The 25,202-nt window shown below is 38.2% G+C and overlaps 2 protein-coding genes across 4 annotated transcripts in view; one reads left to right on the top strand and one right to left on the bottom strand.

Moving 5' to 3' along the window:
- The first annotated feature begins 279 nt into the window (after positions 1–279).
- Positions 280–10,838, top strand: LOC132844028 (UPF0450 protein C17orf58 homolog). The gene is made up of 5 exons (XM_060867186.1): positions 280–390; positions 2,039–2,638; positions 4,681–4,767; positions 6,458–6,649; positions 8,970–10,838. The coding sequence occupies exons 1-5, from the start codon at positions 300–302 to the stop codon at positions 9,155–9,157; spliced, it is 1,158 nt and encodes a 385-aa protein (XP_060723169.1). The 5' UTR covers positions 280–299; the 3' UTR covers positions 9,158–10,838.
- A 6,108-nt stretch (positions 10,839–16,946) lies between these two features.
- The window catches only part of LOC132844843 (nucleosome-remodeling factor subunit BPTF-like), a 39,221-nt gene continuing 30,965 nt past the window's right edge, over positions 16,947–25,202 (bottom strand). For 2 of the 3 annotated variants that reach the window (XM_060868676.1, XM_060868674.1), the window contains 8 exons: positions 25,032–25,114; positions 22,420–22,645; positions 22,095–22,321; positions 21,693–21,866; positions 21,077–21,269; positions 20,608–20,692; positions 19,157–19,343; positions 16,947–17,351 (listed from right to left, as the gene is read on the bottom strand). In XM_060868676.1, the coding sequence (XP_060724659.1) occupies positions 17,315–17,351; positions 19,157–19,343; positions 20,608–20,692; positions 21,077–21,269; positions 21,693–21,866; positions 22,095–22,321; positions 22,420–22,645; positions 25,032–25,114 (1,212 nt within the window). In that variant the 3' untranslated portion in view covers positions 16,947–17,314. Of the gene's footprint in view, positions 17,352–17,580; positions 18,258–19,156; positions 19,344–20,607; positions 20,693–21,076; positions 21,270–21,692; positions 21,867–22,094; positions 22,322–22,419; positions 22,646–25,031; positions 25,115–25,202 lie in introns of those variants that run through there. The other variant, XM_060868673.1, reaches the window with a different exon arrangement.

Consider the following 25,202-nt stretch of genomic DNA (forward strand, 5'->3'; position numbering starts at 1 on the left):
AACAACAACAACAACAACAACAACAACAACAACAATAATAATAATAATAATAATAATAATAATAATAACTGCAGTAATTTCTAGCTATCACCAAACAGTTTGCATTAAACAGGGAGAGAATTGTTTGAGTCTCTCTCTCTCTCTCTCTCTCTCTCTCTCTCTCTCTCTCCTCTCACTCTCACTCTGTTAATAGGGTAAACTGGTCAGCTGATCATCCCGCCCCTTTACTCTTTACTCAGTGAGGATAAAAAGCCGTCACTCTGGGCTGCAGTGTCTAATTCTTTCTCTCTATAAGGAAGATGCTCGTGTTCATCAATAACATGTCCAGCATTTTGCTTCTCCTCTCTTTGGCTCTTGCCTTCTCTGATGCTGAAGAGCGTGGTGTCAATGGTAAGACTGCTAAACACATTTTTCTTCTTCTTCTTCTTCTTCTTCTTCTTCTTCTTCTTCTTCTTATTATTATTATTATTATAAATCATATATTAGAAAAAAGCTTTCTTCCTTTTACCTCCTTTTCAACAGAAATTGACATTTTGTTAGAAAATCCTGAAGTACCACAAATACATTTACATGTGATGACAAATAGGTGTAACATCTTTTGAATAGATTAATATTAGAGCTGTCTAAAAACAAATACGGAGGTTTAATATATATTATGCAATAAGGAATGTGTTCTGATTGTTGAATCTGGACAAAGCTAGGTGATTTTTTTTTCCCTGATGGAAATCCAAATACTCTTGATGCCAATTTGTATATTGAATTTAAGACAGGTTTGGAAAAATGTTTATTAATTACTCTTAGATAAAAGAGTCATTCAAAGATTTTTTTATAGTCCTTTTTATAGCTGTGTTCTACATAGAAAGATTCCTCACATAGAAACTTTTGCAGCTTTACAAAATGATGAATGTTATATTTTACCATTTACTCAAGAGTGTATAATGCAGATATTAATTATTTTAGGTCAACCGAGTGTCACTCATTACGCTTCACATTTTGGGTTATTGTTAATAAAAAAAAAGAATGAAAGAAGAAAAAAATTTTTTTTTTTTAAATCCTGACCAGAGACATCCAGAGTAATCATGTCTACCATTTAATTATTATCTTTGTGCTGCAGCACTTTAGGGAAATTCAGCATTACACAGTGCGGAGATGTTAATGAATAGCTGCAATGGTAAAGAAATACTTCATGTTTTTGTCAGCGTATCTATTTTTACTCTGATTACTGCATCTGTAGACATGCAACATTACCTTGAGAGAAATTTTAACCCATTTCCTTTTTTAAAAATATTTACATTTTTGATTGTTTGATTTGATTGATATTTGATGCAAATTTAAATGTACAGCTTGACTACAGCTATATGACATTATCTGCTGGTAAATTCTCAATTTTGATTAGTCAGAAAGTGTTGATTATAATTTTTGAGACCAGCAAATCTAAAAATAGTTCTAGACCAACTATAGTTTATCTTAAAGCCCTCATTAAAAATAACAGTTCTGACAATAGCTTAAGTGTAAGGTCATTTATCATGATGTGTAGTTCTAACATTGTATTTCTTCTAGAGACAGATCTGATGCATGAAAGAGTGAAACAGCTATAGCTCTGCATACTGTAGGCATACTGAGGTTTTTTTCAGAGATGTTTATTTTGCAATTTTAAAAGACTAGGTTACCAACAGAGAACATGTTCATGATGCCTTTGTGCCCAATATGAGAAGCCAAAAGTGAGAAAAAAAGAAGGCAGATGAACTAACGACTGTTTATATGTGTTATAATGTAAGCAATATCAGAACCTAACTTGTCTTATGGACATACCACAAGGTAAAACATAACTATAAATAGGAAGAAAATAGTTTTTTTTTTTATTATCAGTATTAATCACTGCATAAAACACCTGATGTTATTGAAAATGAATCAACTTCTGGGTGGTAAAGGTAACTCTGCTTTATTGATGATTATGCAATTTCCTCTAACAGCAAGCCTCCTCATGTTTATATCTTACTTAATAAGCAGGGCTTTCTAACTGTGGGTCTATTCACAGAGTTGTTTTCCCTGATTGGAGCACCGCCGGTACAAAGTGGAACATCTGACTCTTCTAGCAACCAAACCAAAACCGGAGCCAAAGATCCTTCTCTACCAGTCAATGAGCTGCTGGAGCAAGGCAAAAAATCTGCAGACCCAAAGCTGGCACTGCCACCGGGTATATGGCCCAAACACACAGATCCACTGTCCCCTCATCCTCAGCCAGGCACACACAGCAAGAGCAAGAAGGGCTCGAGGGAGGAGCGGCTTCCCATTGATTACAACAACGACAAACTGCGTAATGATGGCCATCCTAATAAAGCCGTCCCTGCTCCTGGGGTCGGGGCATCGAATCGTACTCAGGTACAGAAAGCTACACCTGAAAGCCCAGTGCTGACTAATAATCCTTCATCCAGTGGGTCTGAGCTAAATTACAACTCCAGATCACGCACACGCTCACAGCAGTTATCATCTAACACACCAAGAGAGAGTGGAAATAGTCGGATGGATCCCGAGGAGAACAGACCAGGAAAATCAGGCCTGAACAGCAATCGCTCATTCAGCCAATACAATCGGCGCTTTTCCAGTCTACTCTACCACTTCGACATCTACAAAAAAGGTAAGAGAGGTTTCTCTATCCGGGTCTTAAGTACTAATGTTTCTCTGCGTAACAGCCTGACTCATAACTTCGGTGCTTTGTGTGGTTTTAAAAGTGCAAATCAAACCCTTTAGTCATTCTATCATTTTTTATTATAATAATAATAATAATAAACTTTATTTTGTATAGCGCCTTTAAAAGTAGCATCTCAAAGCGCTTCACATGAAAAGATGAGATTAGATACACATAATATCACAGACACTAAAACTAACCATACAAAAAATAAAAAGCCAATAAATAACAAACAAAGTAATCACATAAAAGCTACCCTAAAAAAGTAAGCTTTAAGGTGGGATTTAAAAACACACAGGGATTCTGCATTCCTAATCTCTTAGGGCAGAGAATTCTACAATTTGGGAGCCAAAGAAGAAAAAGCCAGATCACCCATAGTTTTTAGCCGTGTTGTTTGGATAGTTAGAAGACCAGCTCCAGTAGAGCATAGAGCATGTGTAGGAATTTAGGGGGTTAACAGCTCACACAAATATTGAGAGGCCAAATTATTCAAGGCCTTATAAGTGAGCATGAGAATTTTAAAATCGATACGAAAATTAACAGGAAGCCAGTGCAATTTTTCCAGGATAGGTGTGATGTGCCCCCTTGTACTGGTCCTAGTCAGAATTCTAGCAGCTGAATTTTGTACCAACTATAATTTACTTAGGAACTCCAGCCATCAAAGCATTACAGTAATCAATACGCGAAAAAACAAAAGTGTTGATTAACTTTTCAGCCACAGAGAAAGTCAACATGGGATGTAATTTGGCAATGTTTCTGAGATGAAAAAATGATGCTTTGACAGTGTTACGAACATGATGGTCAAATGTTAAATTGGCGTCAAATATCACCCCCAAATTTTTTAGTTTATAGGCCTCTATATAGATTTTTGTGGTCTGGCAATGAGCTCTTCCCCTTGTGCTGTTCAGCTCAGTTCTGTTTGGTTAAAATCTCTCCTGACTCATAAGTAATGAAGCATATATAGGTTTCTGAAAAAGTTTGGTGTATTTCAGTGAAGGGTGAAGTTTTGTCAGCTGACATTCTCTTCATGCAGGTAGCAGTGCATTTGAAAAAATTACAAAGAGCTGCTTAAAGCTGCAGAATGTCATTTTTAGTGACCTCTGTGGTAGAAATATGTTATTGCAAGCAACATGTAAATTAAGGGTTTGTAGATTTCATTGCATGAAGTCAATCCAACCTAAAAGCTTTGTGTTGAATTTGAAGCAAGTAAACACAGCAAAATAAGCAGTACAGGTCAGGACTGGGAAACACTGCCTTATAGTTTTTAAATCCGAACACTGGAAGGAAATATGTGTGTGCATGCTGTAAAAAGGAGAGAGAGAGAGAGAGAGAGAGAGAGAGAGAGAGAGAGAGAGAGAGAGAGAGAGAGAGAGAAAATCTCTGAGGGTGGATGGTTATTCTAATTACTCTTTCCCTCAAGCCGCAAATTGCTGCTTAGCTCACACACTTTGAATGCACCCTTTGTGCTGAAGATCTTTGAGCCATAAGATTAGTGGGGGAAAAAAAAGAATCTGAAATATGCCTAAGTGAAATTGGCTACGATGCGGTGATTAAACTACAGATATCAGATAGATAGCCCTGCACCGTCCCACGCCAGACTGGAATGCGACGCTTTGCCTGGGATAATGGCACAGCAATGACAGCTTTGGCGTTGGAATGAAGCTCTGTGGTTTTCCAAGTGGCACTCACGGTCACAGTCAGTTGCGTTCATTGTGTGCCGTCATTTTAAAATATGCCACCTAATTATCCACCACTTAAAAATGATTTAGATTGGCTTTTCAAGATAGAGATAAGTCTAAATCTGGACTCAAAAGAATGCTGGAGTTTTAATTATGCTGTGATTAAGGTCTCGACCTGCCTTCATCTGACTCTGGGGAAATCAGGAAATAGACATGCAATCAAAGTGACTTATAGTCTTGTGGTGAGATGTACTGTCGCTTCCTGTCCTTGCTTTGAGCGCACTAATCACCTCTCTGTCTTTCTCCCCACAGAGTCGGATTTCATCCATGATGCAGTGTGCTTGAGTGAATGTAGGAAGGACAAGGACGAGATAGAGCACTTCTGCTATAGTGAATTCGGTGCGTATTCAACACAAACTGAATATAATAAAAACAGGTTACAGTCTGGTTTACCTCATGAAACAATGAGGGGAAAAAACTCAAACCATTTTTTCTTTAGAAGAATACAAAGCCGAATTACAGGAGAAAAAAGTGCAGAACTACAAAGAGAAACAAGAGAAATTGAGCATACCCAGGTTCCCTCAAGCGCTTCATCTTCATGGTAGAAAGATTGCCCTTTGAGTTGCGCTAGTTTATTTATGTATCTCCAACGCAGCTCCTGGGAATCTGCTGATCAGTAAAGTTATGCCTGACCTCTAAAAACACCAAATGACATCAGGGTCTTTAGGAGAATATGAAGAGTTCAAGTTAAAGCAGCTCAAACTGCTCAAATGAATACTTTCCCATTTCAAACACAAAATAGGTGCATTTATCTGGAATTTCCACAAGGAAATATCAGATATTACATCATCTACAATACATGGATCTTCAAAAAGATTTACTTAAAAGTAGAAAAAACTTAAAAGTTCAATGTTTCTCTGTCTGAAGCCACTGAAATATTTTACTAAGTTAAAATAGGCTAGCAGAGCAAAGAAGAAAAAACCCTTGATATACGATTTACATGCATTAAGGCTGACTATTATGGACCTTTTTTGAACTACGCACAACACCGCATCTGATGGTCATAAGGAAAATATACAGAACGTTATGAAGAAGGGCTGATTTCTTTTTAGCCCAGACTACAGATCACATCAGACTACAGAGACGTGTCATTTGTTTTGATCTGATCTCCATCTGGGCTAATATTTTTCAGCCCACATTTTTGACACAGCCATAAAATGTCCACAGCAGATATTGATAAGAAGCATGTGAAATACAATCACGGGTTCATGATTGCGAACAAAGTGGATTTGAATCATTTTCCCCCCCCACCTAAACGCCTTCAGAGGAGAAACTAAAATTAGATGGACAAAGCACACATTGTCAAATGAAAGTACATATTACACAAGGACAGGAGGCAGTAAAGTGTAAGTGTTGTAACACTAAAATGTTTTTTATTGGTCTAAATGAATGGGTTACAGCTTTCCTGTTTAGCTTGTTTCATATTTGGAGGAAAGTCATGTGTGTGTGTGTGTGTGTGTGTGTGTGTGTGTGTAGTTACAAGAAAAGTGTTGCAAAGAACAAAAAACAGAAGTGTGTATTTTCTCAAATTTAATTAGCAATAATTAATTTCTTTATTCTTTATTATTAGACTCTTCTGACAAATGAACAACATTCTTCCAGATAAACTTAATGAATCTGTAAACACACCACACTGTGAAGATGCTGTTACACATGAAAATGATGATTCATTCACTTTTTCCAGTTGTCTTTCGAATTTGTGGAAAATGAGCGAGAATTAAATCCCCACACTGTGTTGACAGAAAAGTGGGTCAGGTCTGTGTGCAGTGGAAAAACACACAATGGTTTGTCAACAGTGAGACTAATCATCACAATTATGTTATGTTATATACAACCTGAAAATATGAGTGTTGTCAGAAGAGCTGGGGTTTACGTTTGTGTTGTCGTTGTTACGTTGGTGAGGGTACATTCATGAACCTATTTAGCCTTTTCTCAGGAGACTCCTGAGGCTGCTTCAAACCCTGAGAAGTTCCATGGTATTCGTGGTGTGTGTTCTGACATCATCTTAAATGATCTTTCTCTGTTCCAGCCATCAATGGCATTGTTCACGACATTGATACAATTCGTCGAGGCATCAGGCTGGTCACGCTGCTTGTGAGCAAGGACGGCTTCTACAAGATGAGCCGCCTCTACATCACTCAAGACACCTACTTCTACAAGGTGAACATCCTGGTCTTGGATACCTACAAGTGTACCAAACCTTGTCCTGACCTCAAACTCGGTGAGTTCTGATGAATTTTATGAAGTGAACAAGTCTGTTTAAACATTTTTATCTGCCATTATTTCCATCACTACTGATCTTCATTCTCCTTCTATTGTTTAGGCAGACATTCATTTTAAATAAGCACAGATCATGGACATGGTTAAAACAAAAGGAAGTGGGGGATGAGGATGAGGATAGGGGTTGTTACAGGATGTCCCTGTTCACTGCTTACTAGAGGCTTTAGTAGGTTCTAACATTTTGACATTTCCTTAGACTTCCTTGGATTAAGCCCCCTCAATACTAAGGGCTCCTGGCCTTTCTTTTAGCTTCCTGTATCTACAGCTATGTTTTTGTCAGATTAAGGCTTTGATCTGTTGCTATTTGTGAAACTGTAAAACCTTTCAGTCAACCACATCATATGGAAAACAGGAATGTCAAGTCAGCTAGTCTTGTGTTATCTTGAAGACATTTTCTTGGATGAGTGAAAATAGGGGATTGAATCAGAGATACATCCAGTCTGTGGTCCTTGACCGAATCATCAGGGATTTACAGAAACACCATGCCAGGTCATAATACTGACAATCATGTTGCATTTTTTTTGGTGTATTAATAATTAAATTAGTAGCTTTAATGCCTGTCACAGACAATGATCAGAATCAGAATCAGAATCAGATTTATTGGCCAAGTGGGTTGACACACACAAGGAATTTGGTTCCAGCAGTTTGTGACTCTCAAAAGTACAGACATAAATAACACTATAGTACACAAGAAAACAATGCAGACGATGAGATACAATATAGACAGAATGAGTATAAAATATGAATATAGAATGAATAAAATATATAAAATATGAATATAGAATATGACTGATCAGTTACGTACATAAAGTGTGGGAGTGCAAACAACAATATTGTGCAATATTATGCTTTTTGTGCAATATACAGATGATTTGATGACTGACAATGCTGATAATGCAGTACTTATATATGAAGCAGTGAATATAATTATGGTGAGTTGTTAATCAGGGTGATTGCCTGGGGAAAGAAACTGGTTCCTGTGTCTGTCAGTTTTAGTAAGCAAAGTTCTATAGCGCATGCCAGAAGGGAGGAGCTGAAAGAGGTTGTGTCCAGGGTGCGAAGGGTCAGTGGTGATTTTTCTTGCCCGGTTTCTGGTTCTTGTGTCTTACAAGTCCTGGGGAGTGGGCAGGGGGGCACCAATTATTTTTTCTGCTGTTCTAACCGTGCGTTGCTGTCTGTTTCTGTCCTGTTTTGTTGCTGCACCACCCCAGATGGTGATGGATGTGCACAATACAGATTCAATGACTGCAGTGTAGAACAGCATGGCCTTCCCGATCCATAAGCACATGCTTTTGATTAAAAACAGTTTGTATAATATTGACCATGCTGAAAAATACAGCCAGTTACAACATAGTCTGAGCTAGCCTTTGAACCTAACTGGTAGAAAGGAAACAGTTCACTTACTTCAACTGCTATGTTGTAGACACCTTATTGTATATAAGAAAAAAAAGAACATTAAGGCAATTAGAAACCAAGCTGGAAAATAACTAACCAGCTGGTTTCAAACCATATTGTTACCTATCTTTCAAACATCAGCTGTGGTTACATACCACAGTGTTTCATATTGCCTCCTAACCCCATGTTCACATTAGCGGGTAAAAATGGCCACTACTGTCATTGTTTGTGAGCTGTTTTTTTTACTCCTGATGTGAACCATTGTTAGCAATATATAGCTCTAAAGCTAGCTAATCACACAAATTAAAGCAGTAATTGGTTTAAAAAGTGTTGCAATCTTGTGCAAGCCTACTAGCATACTAGTTTCTTTGACAGATTAGCAGTGCAATCTAATAAACGCTTACCAGAGGCACCAATAATCTCTGCTAATTTCCTTCTAAGATTTATTTTATATCAATATATGAGAATGGATTAGATGGGAATTATAGTTCTAACTAGACTAACTAGAAATTAGAACTAATTGCAATTAACTACAAACTAAACTTTGGACCAGGCCCGCTGTAGATCTTATCAGAGAAATCATCCAAACCAATCATTTAACTTTATATAACTTTTGTTATACTACTTTGCATAGAATTGAGAAAATCTCAATTCATATTCCTCTTGTTGTGGAAATCATGCCTCTATATCTCAGATATACACACAGAGTGTGACTGTTAACCTGTTAGTTTTAACACTTGCTAGCAGGAAAGCAGAGTATGGATATTGTGATACACCATATACACTGGTTCATCATCATATGAGGAGTTTACTAAGGTGTAAAAAAAACTAAACCACTCTGCTTGCAACAATATTATTTTTTCCAGGTAGCAGATATATAATCATGGGTCATATCTACCACCGAAAGCGCCATCTCCCCTCTAGTCTCCTTGCCCTCCTGGGGGGCAAACTGAAACCAGGAGACGGGGTCCTGCGCAGCAACAGCTACGTCAAGCGCTACAACAAAAGAAGACACCAGAAAGCTCAAGAGGCCGTGCGCTCAAGGTGCAGGTGAATGGAAAAATTACAGCTCACTACCGACTCTCGCTGCATGGGAGGAATAACTGCAGCCTTATGTAAATACAAAAAGAACAAACTCATAATCTTGCAGTATTATCGGAGGAGATAGACAGGAAGACAAAGGCGTCTCTGTCCACCCTGCCCAAGCGTCCGAGTGTAATAGATCAATCCACTCCAAGTGGGGATATTTTGCTTGCTGTACAATGCTTGCCTTTCTGCCTGTCCTCTTTCATAGACGACTCCAGGGAAATCCGCTGGATTCCATCCACTGGCGGAGGATCTGATTCATGTCTGAAACATGAACCAGGAACCGGCTAAATATTTCCTCCAAAAAATATTCAGAGCAAACTAATAAAACGAACATTTTTTCATGTGTTTATCTACCCTATACACCCTGCCCTTTTTTAATAAGCACACAACAACCATGATGTGTTTTTAGTGTACATTTACCCTCATAAACACAAGAAAAGTCCGGAAAGATCAGAGACGTTGCAAAATAACCTTGTGGAAGAAATTGAGAAAAGTCATGCATCCGCATGGCGTCAGTGTCTTCTGAGCGGTTATGTCCAGTCATTTCATATTCCGCAAAACATGTACCTCTTTTACGAAGCACAGAATACGCTATGTGACTTTGAACTTGTAATGCACTATGCACGTTGGAGAAGTTACTATTTTATATGCTTTAAGAGCATTTCCTTTAGAAAATACATTCCTTCACTATCTAGAGTGCCAAAGCCAACTTTTCATGCCTTATATAGTGCAAGTTTCTTTACAGTTTTTGGTGTTAATTGCGCTCCCAGGCTTCTTCTCAACACATTACACAGTGCCCAACATCCTGTATGCAGGTTCATTTTTTCCTCCTATTTTTCCAGTTTGAAAAAATCATGTGTCATTAACTCAGTTAAACTAGGTTTATTTTCCCATTCACACCGTTTGGGCTGCACAGAATGGGAGCACAAACCAACCACACAGAGCTTCTATTTATTTTGCTCATACTTTGTATTTCACCTTTAAATTATACCAGAATGCAGGAAATGTGCTGTTAGGCTCAAAAGAAGGAGAGGAAGAATTAAAGGGTTTGAAACAAGAAGGGCACAAAAAAACAAAACAACACAATTCCCTTTCTTAAGATAAGCTTATTTTCTGTACTTTGGGATACTTTTTACTGCATAGTAAAAGAGAGACTGTAGAAAAAGAAGGCCAGTGTGAACGCGTTCGTCTTGAGCCCTAATCGGATAGTAATCTGATCCTCTGTGCACCTGGTTACATGAAAGAGGGCGGTTCTGTTTAGGGTCCTGTGAGCAAAAACATGGGCCAGGGCCTCAGGGAACAGCATAGATATCTATGAGGGAACAGACGCTCCAGGAGCCGTAATGGAACGCTACCTATGGCGAATATTTGCCCGCACACACAAACACACACACACACACAGGCTTTTGGCTCAAGCTCAAAGGAAGCAGAAGGGGAGCAGCACGGGCAGGAAAGAAGAGGAGCTTTATGGGCATGTTGGGTGAAAGAGAAGGAAAGATTTCAAGAAATTGGTTCCTTCATTCCATGAGTCAAAAGTGTAAAGTGGGTGGAACTGAAGGTAAACAGGGAATACTTTTATATGCACTGCTGATGCACATTTTGTCATTCTGAAATGTCTTATTAAATAATAAACATATTTTTTTCTACCTGGTGTATTTCACTTATTCCGGAAAGAGTTTAAGACACACGATTCCTTAAAATACACCTGAAATTTATAACTTTACTAATGTTTAGTGGTACATCATTCATGCTCCTTTAAATGACCTACAAAATATGAAAAATGGCACATGCAGCATCATTATAAACTAAAATTTTCAAGGTTTATGAATTATAAAATAACACAGCTGATTAATTGACTGCTGATGAACTAGCCAACTTTTCCCACAGGTACATGCAAACTCGCTAGTCTTTCATTTTTTTTTTTAATTTAAACTTAACCAAATGTAACATGATAAAACAACAGCACTTTTGTTTATCACTAACATAAATATTGTTTGCTAGCTTAAAAATGTTTCCAGTTACTACATCATGCTCTAATAACCTACATATACATTATATGGTATTGTTAAAGCATATTTACTCTTACTATATCTTTTCTTTTACTGAAGTGCTGAGCAGCCTTTTACCTTTAGTTTTTAAGTACATTTTCTTATTTAAACCTTTAAAATGTTTCAAATACTTTAGTTAATTAGTTAGTTAGTTTAATCTACTTTTTAAACGCCTACAAAAACTCTAAATATGACATAAAAAAAAAAATCCAGGATCTAAGAATATGCCAAATATGCACTCTGGAAATACAAAACAACCCCCTCTTTCCCCCAACCCCCACATGTCCCCCGGCACCCTAAACAGCTAGCAGGCTAGTTGACTAGCTCACATTTTTTCCACAGCTAGCCATAAGTAAGATTTCAGTAGAGTTTCATTCTGTCCCATTATCAGTGATTTCAGCAGTCAAGCCTGTAAAATACACCATCACAAGACAGTAGCATAAGTTGTAAGCTAGCTAACTATCTAACTTCATTAGCTAACATCATCCTCTGATAACCTGCATATTCAAGATGATAGGTTCAGAGGCAAGTTTGTAACAGCAAAAATTAAACTTGTGTTTTTTCACAACATATTTAAATGTAAGTAAATTTAAAGCTGCCATAACAAAAAAACTAACTATGCAACCAAAATCAACCACCCAAGAGAGGTTTTTTCATGTTCAGGATATTTTACTGATTGTTCCCAGAGATAAGGAAGCTTGTAGAGAGTTCATATCATCTATAAAAACACAGTGTCCTGAAGACCAAACACAGATCACTGTGATAAGCTCAGAACCATATCATAACAACAAGTAAAACTCATTTTAAGCCGATATGGTCTATTGTAGCCATATTCAGCACTTGGTTCCCATGCTGAGGTGAGCAGGAAGCAGGGGCCTGGTCCCAAATGGCTCGCTAGAACATGTAGTTCACTACGTATGGTACTCAAGTTATTATCTCATACTCTGTCTGAACTTAAATAGCTAGAAGGAGGCTATTTGGGATTCAGACAGAGACTCCTCTCAGCAGGGGGAAATTCCTCATGGTGAGAGGTGGTGAGGGTTTAGAGAAATCATGAGAACGTCTTTCTGTGTGACAAAGACACATCCTGAGAGACTCAGAAACAGTTACAGGGGTCACCAAGCCTCCCTGCTGCCTTGTTTTGGCCCACATTGAACACCTGATCTGATCAGTCTCTTCTGAAGGACTTTTCAATGACATAAACATCAATATCAAGGACACTGGACTTGTACTATAGTCATGAAGACGTGCCCCTATATGATCTTCAGTTTTGTTGAATGAGAAGAAAAAAGTAGAATTAATAATGCAAAGACTTAATTAAGACTGTATTAAGAAATGGTACGTTGCCATTTCTTTCCTTTCTTTCCTGTCATGCCGATAGAAAAATAATCCATTACAGGATGGTGTACATGCTGTCCTTCATATAACAGCACATGCCAAAGCGTTTTATTCTGCTTATGTGACAGTTTGCCAGAGGTTACATTTGTTGAATTAAAAAATTACATCATACATTTTCATTCATTCATTCATTCATCTTCTACCGCTTATCCAAACTACCCCGGGTCACGGGGAGCCTGTGCTCTATCTCATTGGGCATCAAGGCAATCATACATTTTCTTCATTCAAATTTACATGTGATGATGAATGTCCATGAAACAAGTAACGTAGTTCCTATCACTTACATTAAAGTGGCTGTAAACAAGTTCCCACACCATATCACAAAGTTGATAAGACCATAAAAAATGCAAAGTCCTTCATTTTTAGTTTTTCTTAGGTGGAAAAAAAAGAACAGCTAGACCTTTGAGTGTTAAGAAGTTACCAAAAAATTGCCAAATTTTTTTGTCCACCCTAATTTTAACCATGGGAAAGCTACCCAGACCTTCAGCTGAGTGTATGCTTGGGTAAGAGTCATTAAGAGGAGTAAAGGCTCATAATGGAAGCAAAAGTGACAGGAAGATAGCTATTAGGAAGGTGGAGATTCTTCCAAGCTTCATTTGATTCATAATTCCATAGAAGTCATTCCTCCTGTAATTTCTTCCGTTTTCTATTGCTATTATGTTACCTTAATGCCTTTACAAGAATCATGAGAACTGTTTGAAACTGTTAGCATTAGATTCTACATCCTGCATGTAGCACCAGATATAGCTTTCTGATTAGATAAACCATCAGTACAGCTACAACGGTGTATGAATTATAAAGAGAAAGCTATTCAAATAATTAATAATTATGTGCTTCAAACTGAGAGCCAACTGCTGCTTAGTGAGGGATAGATTACGTTATATGAATCACAGTTGTCGTCTGTGTTTATTACAATATTAGATTATCTCCACCACTTACCACAGTTGTTTTCTCTTCTTCTTGTTTTTATTTTCTTTCCTGGCTTCCACACAGGTAAGTTTCTTTTTTTCCTTCAGTTTGAAAAGCATGACCATTTAAAATAAACAGGTGCAATTCTCACATGCAAGTAAGATGGACCCTTGTTTCGAATGAGATCTTGGTATAATATTGTGCACTACTCCCTGGACGTATTCTGCAGAATTCTGCACTTTGAGAGTTGACATTTTCCTGGAATTGCCTCTCTTCTTGTTACGCCTCTGTTGGCTGGCTAGTTTAGTTGTTGGACTATTTCTCAACTCAGTAGTGACATTTAGGCTGTTTAAAAACCTCCAGTAACATTACTGCATGTGATGCACTCATTCCAGAGCCACACAGGGTCACCGTTACAAAACAACACACGAGCTTTGCTGTCATTCATTAATTTTTTCTTTTTATTATCTAGCAGGAAATGTTCTATAAAGTACAAAAGATCTCTTTGTTGATGCAGTCTATTAAAAACATATTTCTTCCACATTCCTTGTAGCTTTTCTTTGACTTACTATAAAACGAAGCATCCAAGAGATATGATAAATAAACTGTACAGTATATTATGATGAGAAAAGCCTGGCTCAGTTTGGATTTACAGGGGAATAAAAAAACAAAAAAAAAATACACTAGCAAACTTTTTCCTTCTTTACTCCCACAATATGCAGCATTTTAATCCAAAGGATAATTTTACCAAAATGTAAATGCCCACTGTATTTCTATTTACTCAAAAATCTACCAGATTACTGATTTGGTTCATGAAATGAAATCCCACCTACTATTAATGTTCAGTGGCTATCACATATCCGTTAGTTTAAACTCTTTATGCCTGAGAAGATTTGTGAGTAAATAAAACTCAAATGATTAAGGTTAAAATACATCTCAAAGATCTAAAAAGTTTTTTTTTAATATGAGAAATTAAAAAAAAAATGCAAAACATAAAATGCCCAAGATCTTTCTAAGTATTATTAACTTTATACATTGCAGCGACAGGTTCCATAATAGTATGAAGACACGTGAATGAACAGATTAGCTCACACACAGACACACACTGTATTCTCACACACTTTTCCTCAAATGTAGTCGATCAGTCAAGATATATTTCTGATATCTGAAATTTGTTTTAGTTTTTCAATAAAGCTATTGCTAACAAATAGTACAGGTCTATCGTCTTACACTCACTACAAGTTTGACTTTCATTATTTGTAGGATTTAAAATAGATTTGTGTAAAGCTGTTTTGTCAGCCTATTATTAAGTGTTATACAAAAGTGAAATTTGTAGTACAGCAGGAAAGCCTGTATTTCTGTGATTTAAAGGAGAAATCCATCATGTCAATAATTATAATCAATATGTTCATTTGCTCAAAAGATTTATTTTATGACTCAATTTTTAGCAAACCTCACTTTATATGTCGCTGAAAATAGTAAGAAGGCAACACCGAAACCTTATGATCAACAAATTAGCACCAGACTTTCTAAACACACCAGGAAACGTTGAGTAGAGACATTTTAACGTGTTACAAAGTGGTGTTAATTTTAAAATGCAACCCCAGTACCATCTGCTTGGCCAAAACAAAATGGCTGCCTCCACACAGTTCCAGCTTTTCACTACATGGTGAAGGTTTGTTTGCGTTTCGAGATTAACCTAAGTGCATCACACTGTCAACTAAACCACATTACTGATGAAGGTTTGTGTTTGCATGAGGTAGACTTCGTTTACTTGTTAGCTGCATTAGCCTTGTAGCACTGATTGACTACATTTAGGGAAAAAAAGGGGGTGGAAATGATGGTAATTTGATTTTCTGAGCATTCCTTTGAAAAAAATTCTAACAGTGTCTATGTGCCAGTGTGAGAGAGATGTGAGTAAAAAGTTCCACAAATAACCAGAGGTTGTCAAAATGAAACAGCAGTAAAACAAACGGTGTCAGTCAGCCATATTCAGGCACGATAAGACTCTTCAAACGAGAAATCATCAGTGTGTCTCCAGAAGATCCATCTGAATATCTTTTAGGGTTCATGCTCCATTTATTTGATTTTGCAGTGTCTTTCCCTTCCCTGGTCAAAACAGCTTCAGTTAAAAATGTTAAACATTTCTGCATTAATTCTCCTCAGTGTAAATTGCTTCGCTCAGAAAAATAATTAAATACATAAAAAATAGACCATTTATATATTTAGAAAATTATATATATTCATATATAAACAAGTATACATATTTTTCTTGCCCATGGTCTATAATAGACATAAAGGACTGAGTTGTTTTCCAGGCTGTTTTCATCTGAAGTCCAGGAGTTGTGAGTGTGACACTGGATCTGGATGTTCTAAACATCTAATGATCAGATGATCTAAACCACTAATTATTGTGACAGTGTTTGTAGACTGGACAAATATGGGAATAAGCAGACATTGGTTTAAAAGCTTGGTATAAATGATGTTGTGTTCCATTGTACTTCAAATCTGAGGAAATGACCTTGGATCTCAGTTAAAATCTTAAGTGTTGATCTCATAGAAATAACTGGGTATTTGACAGTCATTTTGGTTTGGATTTGTAACATTTTTTATGCTCTCCATACTTACCAAAACTAGATAAAATATTCCACCTTTCATGAAATATCCTCTTATCTCATGTGGTTAGATTTCCTGAAGGAACTGATGCACACTACATGCACTAATTGAACGTTTAATGGGAAACAAATGGCTTTTTCCCAACCTGCAAAGCACCAGGACCAGTTTTCAGTAAACAGGACTAAGGCTTCAGAATGGTTTCAAGGCTGACACTTTGTGAGTCATTTGTTTCAATTAACAGCACATCGTAAAACTCAATAGACGTCCCAACAAAGGCGTGTGTGTTGTTTAGACCACAGCCCTGCTGAATTCTCAAATCTGATTGGTCAGAAGGTGTTTTTACATTTAACTAAGGAGTCTCCATTGTCAGCACTTTGTAACAGTCTGTAAGTCTTTGGGAAATGTCTAAGACTGAGGAGACTGCTTTAAGAACAGGAAGGTACCTTGGTAAACAGTACAATGTATGAATGATAAATAAATAAATTGCAATAGTTGGCAAATTACATAAAATATACAACACTTAATAGTGTGCTGTTATAATATTATATCTCTGACAAATTATTTTCCATTACAGCAAGTCTCCTCTTGTACATGTTGGTCATGGTAGAGCCAAAAAAAAAGAAGAAGAAAAAAAAAAAAGAAAAAAAAAAAAAACAAAAACAAAAAACCAAAGTTCCACTAGTTCTTGTTTGGGCTGGTTCTTGTTTTTCAGTGTGTAATGAAGTGCAAAACATCACCGTATCCCCCAAGAGGAAGAAGAAGTGGAATGCATTTAAAAACCTATTTCTACTAGAAATATTTTATTATAAAATATCCCAATTTTGGAGTACATTGGAACACTGCATCATAACCCAAGTTCTGCTTTAGCACACTGTAAAGGATCAGTGTGGATAGTTTGGTACATGCTCAGGTGATGTTCCATCATCTGCAAGAAAACATCTCAGACCGTGTTCTTTCTTTACAATCTTCTTGATCTTCTTCCCATTGCTGCTGTACAATGGTTCAGTCTGTATCCTGTGTCACTGATCTCTGATCTCTCGCTTCCTTTAAGAGCAGGATCTCCAGCACAGTGTCTTCCAGGCATTGTGGGAAACAGGAGCTCAACTGGCAGAACCAATGTCCAGGGTACAGAATTACCAAAGAACTTATAACTAGGAAGATGTAGACTGCACTTTGTTGTTATGAGACCTGCAGAATGCAGAAAAAAGAAACAGGTAGATCTCTTGTATATTAAAACCTTTTTTTTTTTTTTTTTTAATGAAAAAGTACAAAAAGAATGCTAGTGGGTTCTTTTATGTTTTCTTTAGGTTTTTTTTTAATAAAAAGTAAGAAAATATATATAAAAAAAAATAAAAATTAAAAAAAAAAAAAAAAATACTAAAAGAAAAAATAAAAAAAGATAGCAGCCATGCTGGTGTGAGTTCAACTGTTCATTTATAGATGTTAATTCATTCTGGACACACATTAGAATGGTGTTCACAGGATCATGAACCAGTTTCGCTACACATGCAGCATCTGTGAGATCCACACTCTTGATGAACCAGTCGACAGTTCTGTAATGCTCCTTCACAAAAGGATTTCAAATGCATAAAAATATCATGTACACAACTCCAAACTGAGATAAAAGACTACAACAATTAGTAATGTAACATTGCCAAATATCCACATAATAATAGCCAGTGAAAATACAGTATGGATGAGGTAAGCTTGTTTCTCACCTCGTGTAAGAGATTTTAAAATAACAAAAGCTTATTCAGAAACTTTTCTAAATGAAGCAGCTAAATAAAACGGACACAGTATTTCCTTTACAGACACATGAAACGCACTGGTCTACTAACTTAATAAGGTAAATGACCCTTTTCCATACTAAGATATATTACACTAGAAAAAGTAGCTTTTCCCCTGATTGAGATGCAAACATGGCTCCTGCTTTAGATCGCTTAACAGTCCGTCTTCTGAACAAGAGTTTCGTTCCTCCATACAAAAAGTTCATGCTGTTTTCTTTGCTTAAAAAAAACAACACAGTGGTGCTCCATGATAGGCTAGTTTACAGTAAGCCAGGCAGCCAGCTCTGAAGACCTAAGCCATCATAATCTGTGAGAGAGAGAGAGATGATGGAAGTGAATGCATGCAGAGCACAAGTGAAGATGATACTAACAATGATAGCAAAAGAACGTACAATAAGCTCAGCTACAGCTGCAGCAAAATGAAAATGAGTTACAACATAATAGAAATGAGTTGAATTTGTTTTTAAAATGTGTGAATTTGTCAAATAAAACTGGAATCACTTCAGTTTTATTTCAAAGATAAATAAAATAAACACCCATGTAACCAACATACAAAGATGAAATGAGAAATTACCATGTAGAGTGAAGAAAGTGAAGGAGAGGAAAAGAAAGTAAAGCAAATGGGAGAAGGGGAAAGGAAAGAGAGGGAAAAGAAAGAAAACTAGAGGAGAGGAGAGGAAAGTCGAAGGAAGGGGAGACATAAAAGGAAATGAAAGAGCACTAAAGTAATGAGAAGGAAACAAAAGGAGTGGTGGAGAGAGGAAGTGGAGGACAGAAAAGGGAAGGGAAGGGCAGGAAAGACATGGAAGAGGGAGGGAAAAAACAGATAAGAAAATAGTAGGGGAGAAAAAGAAAGAAAAGTAGAAGAGGGAAGTCCAGAAAAGATAAGGGAGAGATGGAGGGAAGGAAGGGAACAATGGAACGTAGGGAGGAATAAAGTAGGGAAAAAAGGAAGGAAGGAAGGAAGGAAGGAAGTCAACAGCTTCCATTAAACAGATCTCTAGTTTGTCCCTCTTTGAGAACCCTCAATGGTTCCATTTTCTGCCCCTTAACTAGACAAAGAAGTATTGAGTACTCCAAGTGCAGAGAGGGTGCGAGATGAAAGAAGGTGTGGAGTGTGAAAGAAAATGTGAACGTAAGCAAAGGAGAAAATTAGGGGAAAGGAAAATTAGAACAAGAGACTGTGTGTGTGTGTGTGTGTGTTACCTGCTTGCTTTGAAAACTTTAAGCTTCTGGACGAAGAAGGTCTCGAGCACCTCTGCACACTGATAGAAGGGCGAGTCGCTGGAGTTGTAGTATCGACAGTTATCGAAGATTCTGGTCATGTCCGCCACATACTCAGTCAGCTTACTGTAGTGACGATTCACCAGGCGCTCCTCCATCGTCGAGAGGTCTAAAACAATACAGCACGAATGTAAAACACAGAGTCATGTATTCAGCCTTCTGTACTAAACTATGACACTATACAGTAGGTGCTCTAAAAAGATTGAGCACTCTGTACTGATGCAGAAATCCTGGGGGGCGGGGCTTAGTTCATTCCCACAACGTTAACACAGACACATTTGTGCTGGTTTGTCTGTAAATCCACACTAATGAAAGAACAGTGAAATTTAGCCCTTCAGCTGGGAGGTTTTTTTTTGCCTATAAATGAGAAAGCAGACGGAAAATGTTGGAATTTTCTGTACCACAGTAGTGGAAAAAGTACAAATGGATATTTTCTTATTAATATAATGTTAAAAAGCAGCAGTGCATATAATGTTATTTTTTTTAACTGAGAATCTTGTCATTTCTTGTTTTCATTCTGATTTTATAATTTCCTCGACTTCGGGTTTACGCTGCTGTTTTGAAACCGAGAAATTCAGAGATACAGACAACCTACTGAGAGGCAGATGAAAATAAACAGATCATCATCACACCTCACAGAGGCAGACATCTCTGCATTGCACTTTTCACTTTCTCTCTGTTTACAGCTTTCTTCTACTTTTCTCCTCCACTCTCTGCTCTCATTCGCATCAAAGACAATCTTCAAGAACATCGACATTATGGCGCAGGGTGTGTTTCTGAAGACGGCACACATCCTGATGGTCTTTTGCGTGTTGCTGAGTCATTAGGCATCTGTTTGTTGGTTGGGTTTGCGCTAGGCGTGTTTGCACAGGTCAGTGATCGACACAGTTGGCCTGATTTTAACTCATTCAAGATGGAGGCCTTCATCTGTGACTCAACAAGGGCAATCTTTCCTCCATTATAGCTTAAATAGTAATAAAATTAATGTTTCCTGAGTAACTGCAGCAGATTTAAGCCCACTATGAAGGTTTCCTGTATCCAGAAGCAGCCAGAAAGTTCATTTACTTTTACGTTACGGGACTTCTCAGATGTAGCTTATTAACCAAATTGTTTGGTGTTTGAACTTTGCTTATTTTGTTTCACGCTGGAGCTACTAAGATAATACGTCTATTGAGTAAGAAAAGCTTTGCCTTAAAATGTGTGGAGTACAAAAGAGCTGAACATTCTTCCCTTATTTGTTATTTATGTTATCCAACTAGCTAGGAAACAAAATTCTGGATACCGCCATGATCCTGCTGAATGAATATATAATTGTGGTATAATTTTGTCCAAAATTTCATTTAACATACATGAATTCACCACTAGCTTCTTACCCATAGGCTCCTTTATTACTCTATAATAATCAGGGGCATCTTCGGGGTCCACCGGCTCCAGGAAGGGCCACGCCATTTTGTGAGCCTAGAGAGAGATATAGCAAGAGCACACACGGTCAGTCGAGTGTATTGGAAGCAGCTGCTTCAACATTGGAGAAAATTAAAGCCTTTTCATTCCTCAACAGGAGGGCATGGGAGTCAGAACGAAAGAAAAGGAAAACGTGAAGAAGGAAGGGATAAAGAAAATGGAAAAGAAAGACAACACCAGCTCCTGGGAAGCCTTCCAAAGTTCAGGTTGATCAGATAAAACGTGCGGAGAAGAAAACAGTACCAGATTTGTTTTCTTCTACAACGAGGAATAAAGAAAGGCAGGCGAGAGAAGTGAGAGATAAAAAGAAGAAAGCGGCAAGAAAATAAAAGAGAGAGAGAGAGAGAGAGAGAGAGAGAGAGACTTGGACATGAAGCAGACCTGGAGTGAGCGGAGGATCCTTCGTAATCCCTCGTAGTCTTTCTCGGTGAGGGGTGTGAGGACGGTCATGGCGTCCTCTGTGGATTGACACTGAGGGCAGATATACTCGTCGATGTACGTCGCCTCGCTCTGCAGGATCCCCACACAGCGGCCATGGTACCAGTTCTGACAGCGGTCACAGCCGATGTAGAACCTGACAACAACCAGATCACACCAATCAACTTTAATGATCTCCTGACTGATTGGAAGATTGTGAATATGAATCCTGCTGATGTCGCAGCCGTCAATGGCCTGGAGCCAAGGGAGCAAATCAATGGTCATGCTCTCTGTATCAGTCACTACAACACTTGACAGCAGATACTGCAGAGGCTATTAGTAAAGAGCAAAAAAGAACAGTTTGGCTGAGTTCATGTGTCCTGGAGGAAGCATGTGTTATAGCCTTCACCCTCCCCGACTGTTGGTGCTGCTGGTTCTGGGACTCAGAGAATCTGAATTTTCTTCCTTTTCTGTTCCAAGATGGGACACTACATGTTCCTTGGACTTATAACCCGAATACATAGCTTACACACAGAGACTGCACAAACAGAGAGCTTCTCACACACCCACACACACTCACTGAGCTTCATCGTAAGGAGTTCTGCAGATGCAGTAGAGCTCTTCTGTGGTTCCCTCTTGCACCTGTTTACACTCCGCACAGATGTAGTCGTCCATCTTCTTCGCCTCCTTCTCTGTGATGCCCACACAGTCACCGTGGTACCAGTTGGTGCACAAATCACAGCCTATATAAAACCTACGACACAAAAAGAGAGAGAGAGAGAGAGAGAGAGAGATGTCCATTGCTTAGGCATATAAATGATGCTAAACTGGACTCCACAGTTTTTTTTTAATTAACATTATATCTCCAGCACTCAAGCAAATCAATCTTGGCTGACGGGGGAATTTTACAGGACATACATTCAAACATTTTTTATCCACACCATTGATAAAGTGTGCTCAGGTAGTGTGAGTCAAATCTTACTTGGTCTCGTCGTATGGTGTCTTGCAGATACAGTACAGCTTTGTGTCCTTCTTGGTTTCTCTTGAGGTAGTTGTGATCATCTTTTTCTTGGATCTGGCAGCGATCTCCTCCTCATATCTGCGCTTATAAGTTGTCGGCGACGTCGTGCTTGTGATCTGGAAATCGGAGGCAGATTGAACTTGTTCTCTTTCCCGACAGATCTTCTCCAAATCTCGCCTCAACTCCTCCTGCAGAAACAAAAAATATGTACACAGTCATCAGTTTAAATTTCACACACGTGGGCAGCGAGGACTTGCTTTGGGGAAACTCTTGGTCCCATGCTTACCTGCACCTCCAGCTGCAGCTGTCTATCGAGCAGCGCTCTCTTCTTCAGGATCTCAGCTTTAAGCTGCTCTTTGTGTTTAAAGAGCAGGGCTGAGAGCTTCATGGCCATCTGCTTGCTGTGTTTCTGCGCTACCGTCTCCTCTCGTTTCCTCTTCCTCGCTTCCTGCCTCTCGTCCTTGTCGATCTTGTCCAGGATGAACTTCATCACCTGGTTACACACGATCATCCTGGAACACAAGTTCAAATCCAGACTTAATTCTTTTACGAGCAATATGTCCAGAGATTGAATGTATGAAATGACCTCCGTACTTGTCTCCTTATCTCACATTAACATGATTAGCAAAGACATGTTTGGTGTCTGATGACAGCTCAGACAATTACTTTGACCTCAACAGCTCGATTCTCCACTACAGATGGAGAAGAAAACGAGACAATTTAATAAAAAAAAAAAAAAAAAAAAAAAGCCTTCCGAATTATGCTGTGCTAAATAGGCTGAGAGAAATTTAATCTTATCTCTGATTAAACTAATGTTTGAAATGATTATAAAAGACAATGATGCAAACAAAATGTGTAAGCATGTAATTTAGTTGACTTATGTTTGTTCTGAACTTTCGGTACCTTTCAAGTTTATGATCTTAGTTGATTATGATACACTTGAATACTCTCCCAAAGCCATTATTCTAAAGGTTGTCGCTACACATGCATGCTTTATCACGCTTTATAAAAAGACACAGATCAGATGGCAATGCTAAGCTAGCCAACAATGAAACGAATTCTTAGAAAGAAAGCAATGATTGAAACCAGGAATTAAACGATCAAAGGAATTTCAGAGCTGGTTAGAAAGCAGAAGGAGTTATCATGAGGCATGTATACCTCAGGAACCTCCAATAACTGTTAGCCAACTTCTTTTTAACTTTCATTACATTTTATGGATTTGAGTTTCGGACTCAGAAAGAGAGAAAGCGTGTCCTCTAGTTGGGCGTTTTTTGTTATTTCATGTCAGGAATATGTTATGGTGGGTGTGCGGCGGTGTTGGGACGGATCCTCTTCAATTGGCTCTCACAACACTGACCGCATATGGGAAAAGGAAGGGGTCTAAGATGGAGGGATCACCAGCTGTGGAGGTCGGAGGGCAATCGTAATTCCCAGACTCAACACGGCACACAGCATGAAGTGCAGAGAGATGCATACAGAGATAGAGTAGGAGAATCAGAGATTCGAGTTTCCAAACATTTCCTTCTACCATTTTTTTTATTTTGCATATATAAAACAAAGGGAATGATCAGAAAATCCTAAACATCTCTAAAAAGGTGTTGTCACTAACAAGAACCTCTAAGCAGGCAGAGAAGAAATTCAGAAACAAAAGAAGTCAGATAAAGCCGGTTTGATTTAAGAATCACTATTCTCTAATCTCCATACTACACATGAACAGACTCCACTTTTCTACCAACTTTGGCCACCTGCCACTTCCTACACACCAGCTAGCTCTCCGCCATCAAACTAGCAACTGGGAAAGGTAGGACGCATGTAGCCAAGCACATATTTTCAAACTGCTTCTTGTGCTGTGTCTAAGTGCAGCACATAACCCACTCGGAAGAAAGTGCTTTCTATCCGCTTCTGCATACACAAGCTAACAGGAAGGCACTTAGCCACTGATGTTGCACTGTTAGAATTTTAACTCGTGATATCCTAACAAACAGGGTTAAGGTCTTTCTGTAGGTGAACTGACTGTGCTAAAGTGTGAATGGGTGTGTGATTGTATAGATGGACTGGCAACTAACAACTAGTGTATATTACTAAATGTGGGAATTAATGTGCTCCCTCTACAACCCCATACAGCTGTGCTTCATTCATTGATGGTGTTGGTGGCAAATCTAACACATTGTGAGCATAGTTGGTCAGAAACGGTGTAAAAATGGAGACGTTGTAGACAGGCAAAAGGCATGTTGGGTCAGTAGTGGGTCAGAGAGAGGTCAATGTATTTTCCAGACCATTTGTTCCACAGATAAACATATTAGTGAGCTTGATGGCTGATGACATCATTTGAGCCACAGTGATGTGAATGTGTCTGGAGGCCAAGCTGGAAATTCCTCTCATGCTGAAAACTGAACAGGTATTACTACATGTAAAATAAACAGATTTCTAAATAATGCAGTTAAAACAAAATGCAGAGTTGTGGTACTTTTCCTTAAATGTTATTTCACTGCACTTTATAGCTATGGATTCAGTCGTAAGCATGTGTACTTACTGTAACATCATGAATCATTAGCTAAATTAGCTTGTTAACTTTTTCCAGAAACGGAACTTCCTATTTAGTCTTGGCAGATTACATGATTTTATTTGAGGTTCGGTTGCTCAGCTGTGCTCGGGAAAAATTTACCTGCAAAGTAAATGTATGAGCGTATAAGAAAAGTAGCCAAGCCTGATGATGATGAAGCTACATCATAGAGAAGTCCGCTGCTGACCACATACTGTATGGAGGAGCTTTGTGTTGTAGTCTGAAGCACTGTTGTGTGCGTGAGAAGAAGGTTAGAATAGGACCTGTTTCAATGCAGTAATGCCAGTGTAAGCTGAGTGTAAGCGGGGGTTTCCATGGCGTGGTGCTAAACTCACCTCTGGTTCTCTTCTCGTTCTGTTGGCGTCATGGTCTTCTTCTGTTTCAGCTGCTCAATCACCGCATTCTGCTTCATCACCACCTGCGGAACGCGCAAACATGTGAACAGTATCTTAAAAACAAGTAAAACCCCAAACAGGCAGACACTATTAACTATGAATAAACACACC

This window comes from Tachysurus vachellii, chromosome 4, assembly GCF_030014155.1.
Source record: "Tachysurus vachellii isolate PV-2020 chromosome 4, HZAU_Pvac_v1, whole genome shotgun sequence".
In the NCBI taxonomy this organism is placed as follows: Eukaryota; Metazoa; Chordata; class Actinopteri; order Siluriformes; family Bagridae; genus Tachysurus; species Tachysurus vachellii.

Coding starts and splice junctions, on each gene's coding strand:
- LOC132844028 (XM_060867186.1), top strand. CDS start 300: ATGCTCGTGTTCATCAATAACATGTCCAGCATTTTGCTTCTCCTCTCT. Junction 4,768..6,457: donor CTTCTGCTATAGTGAATTCG/GTGCGTATTCAA, acceptor TCTCTGTTCCAG/CCATCAATGGCATTGTTCAC. Junction 6,650..8,969: donor TTGTCCTGACCTCAAACTCG/GTGAGTTCTGAT, acceptor TATTTTTTCCAG/GTAGCAGATATATAATCATG.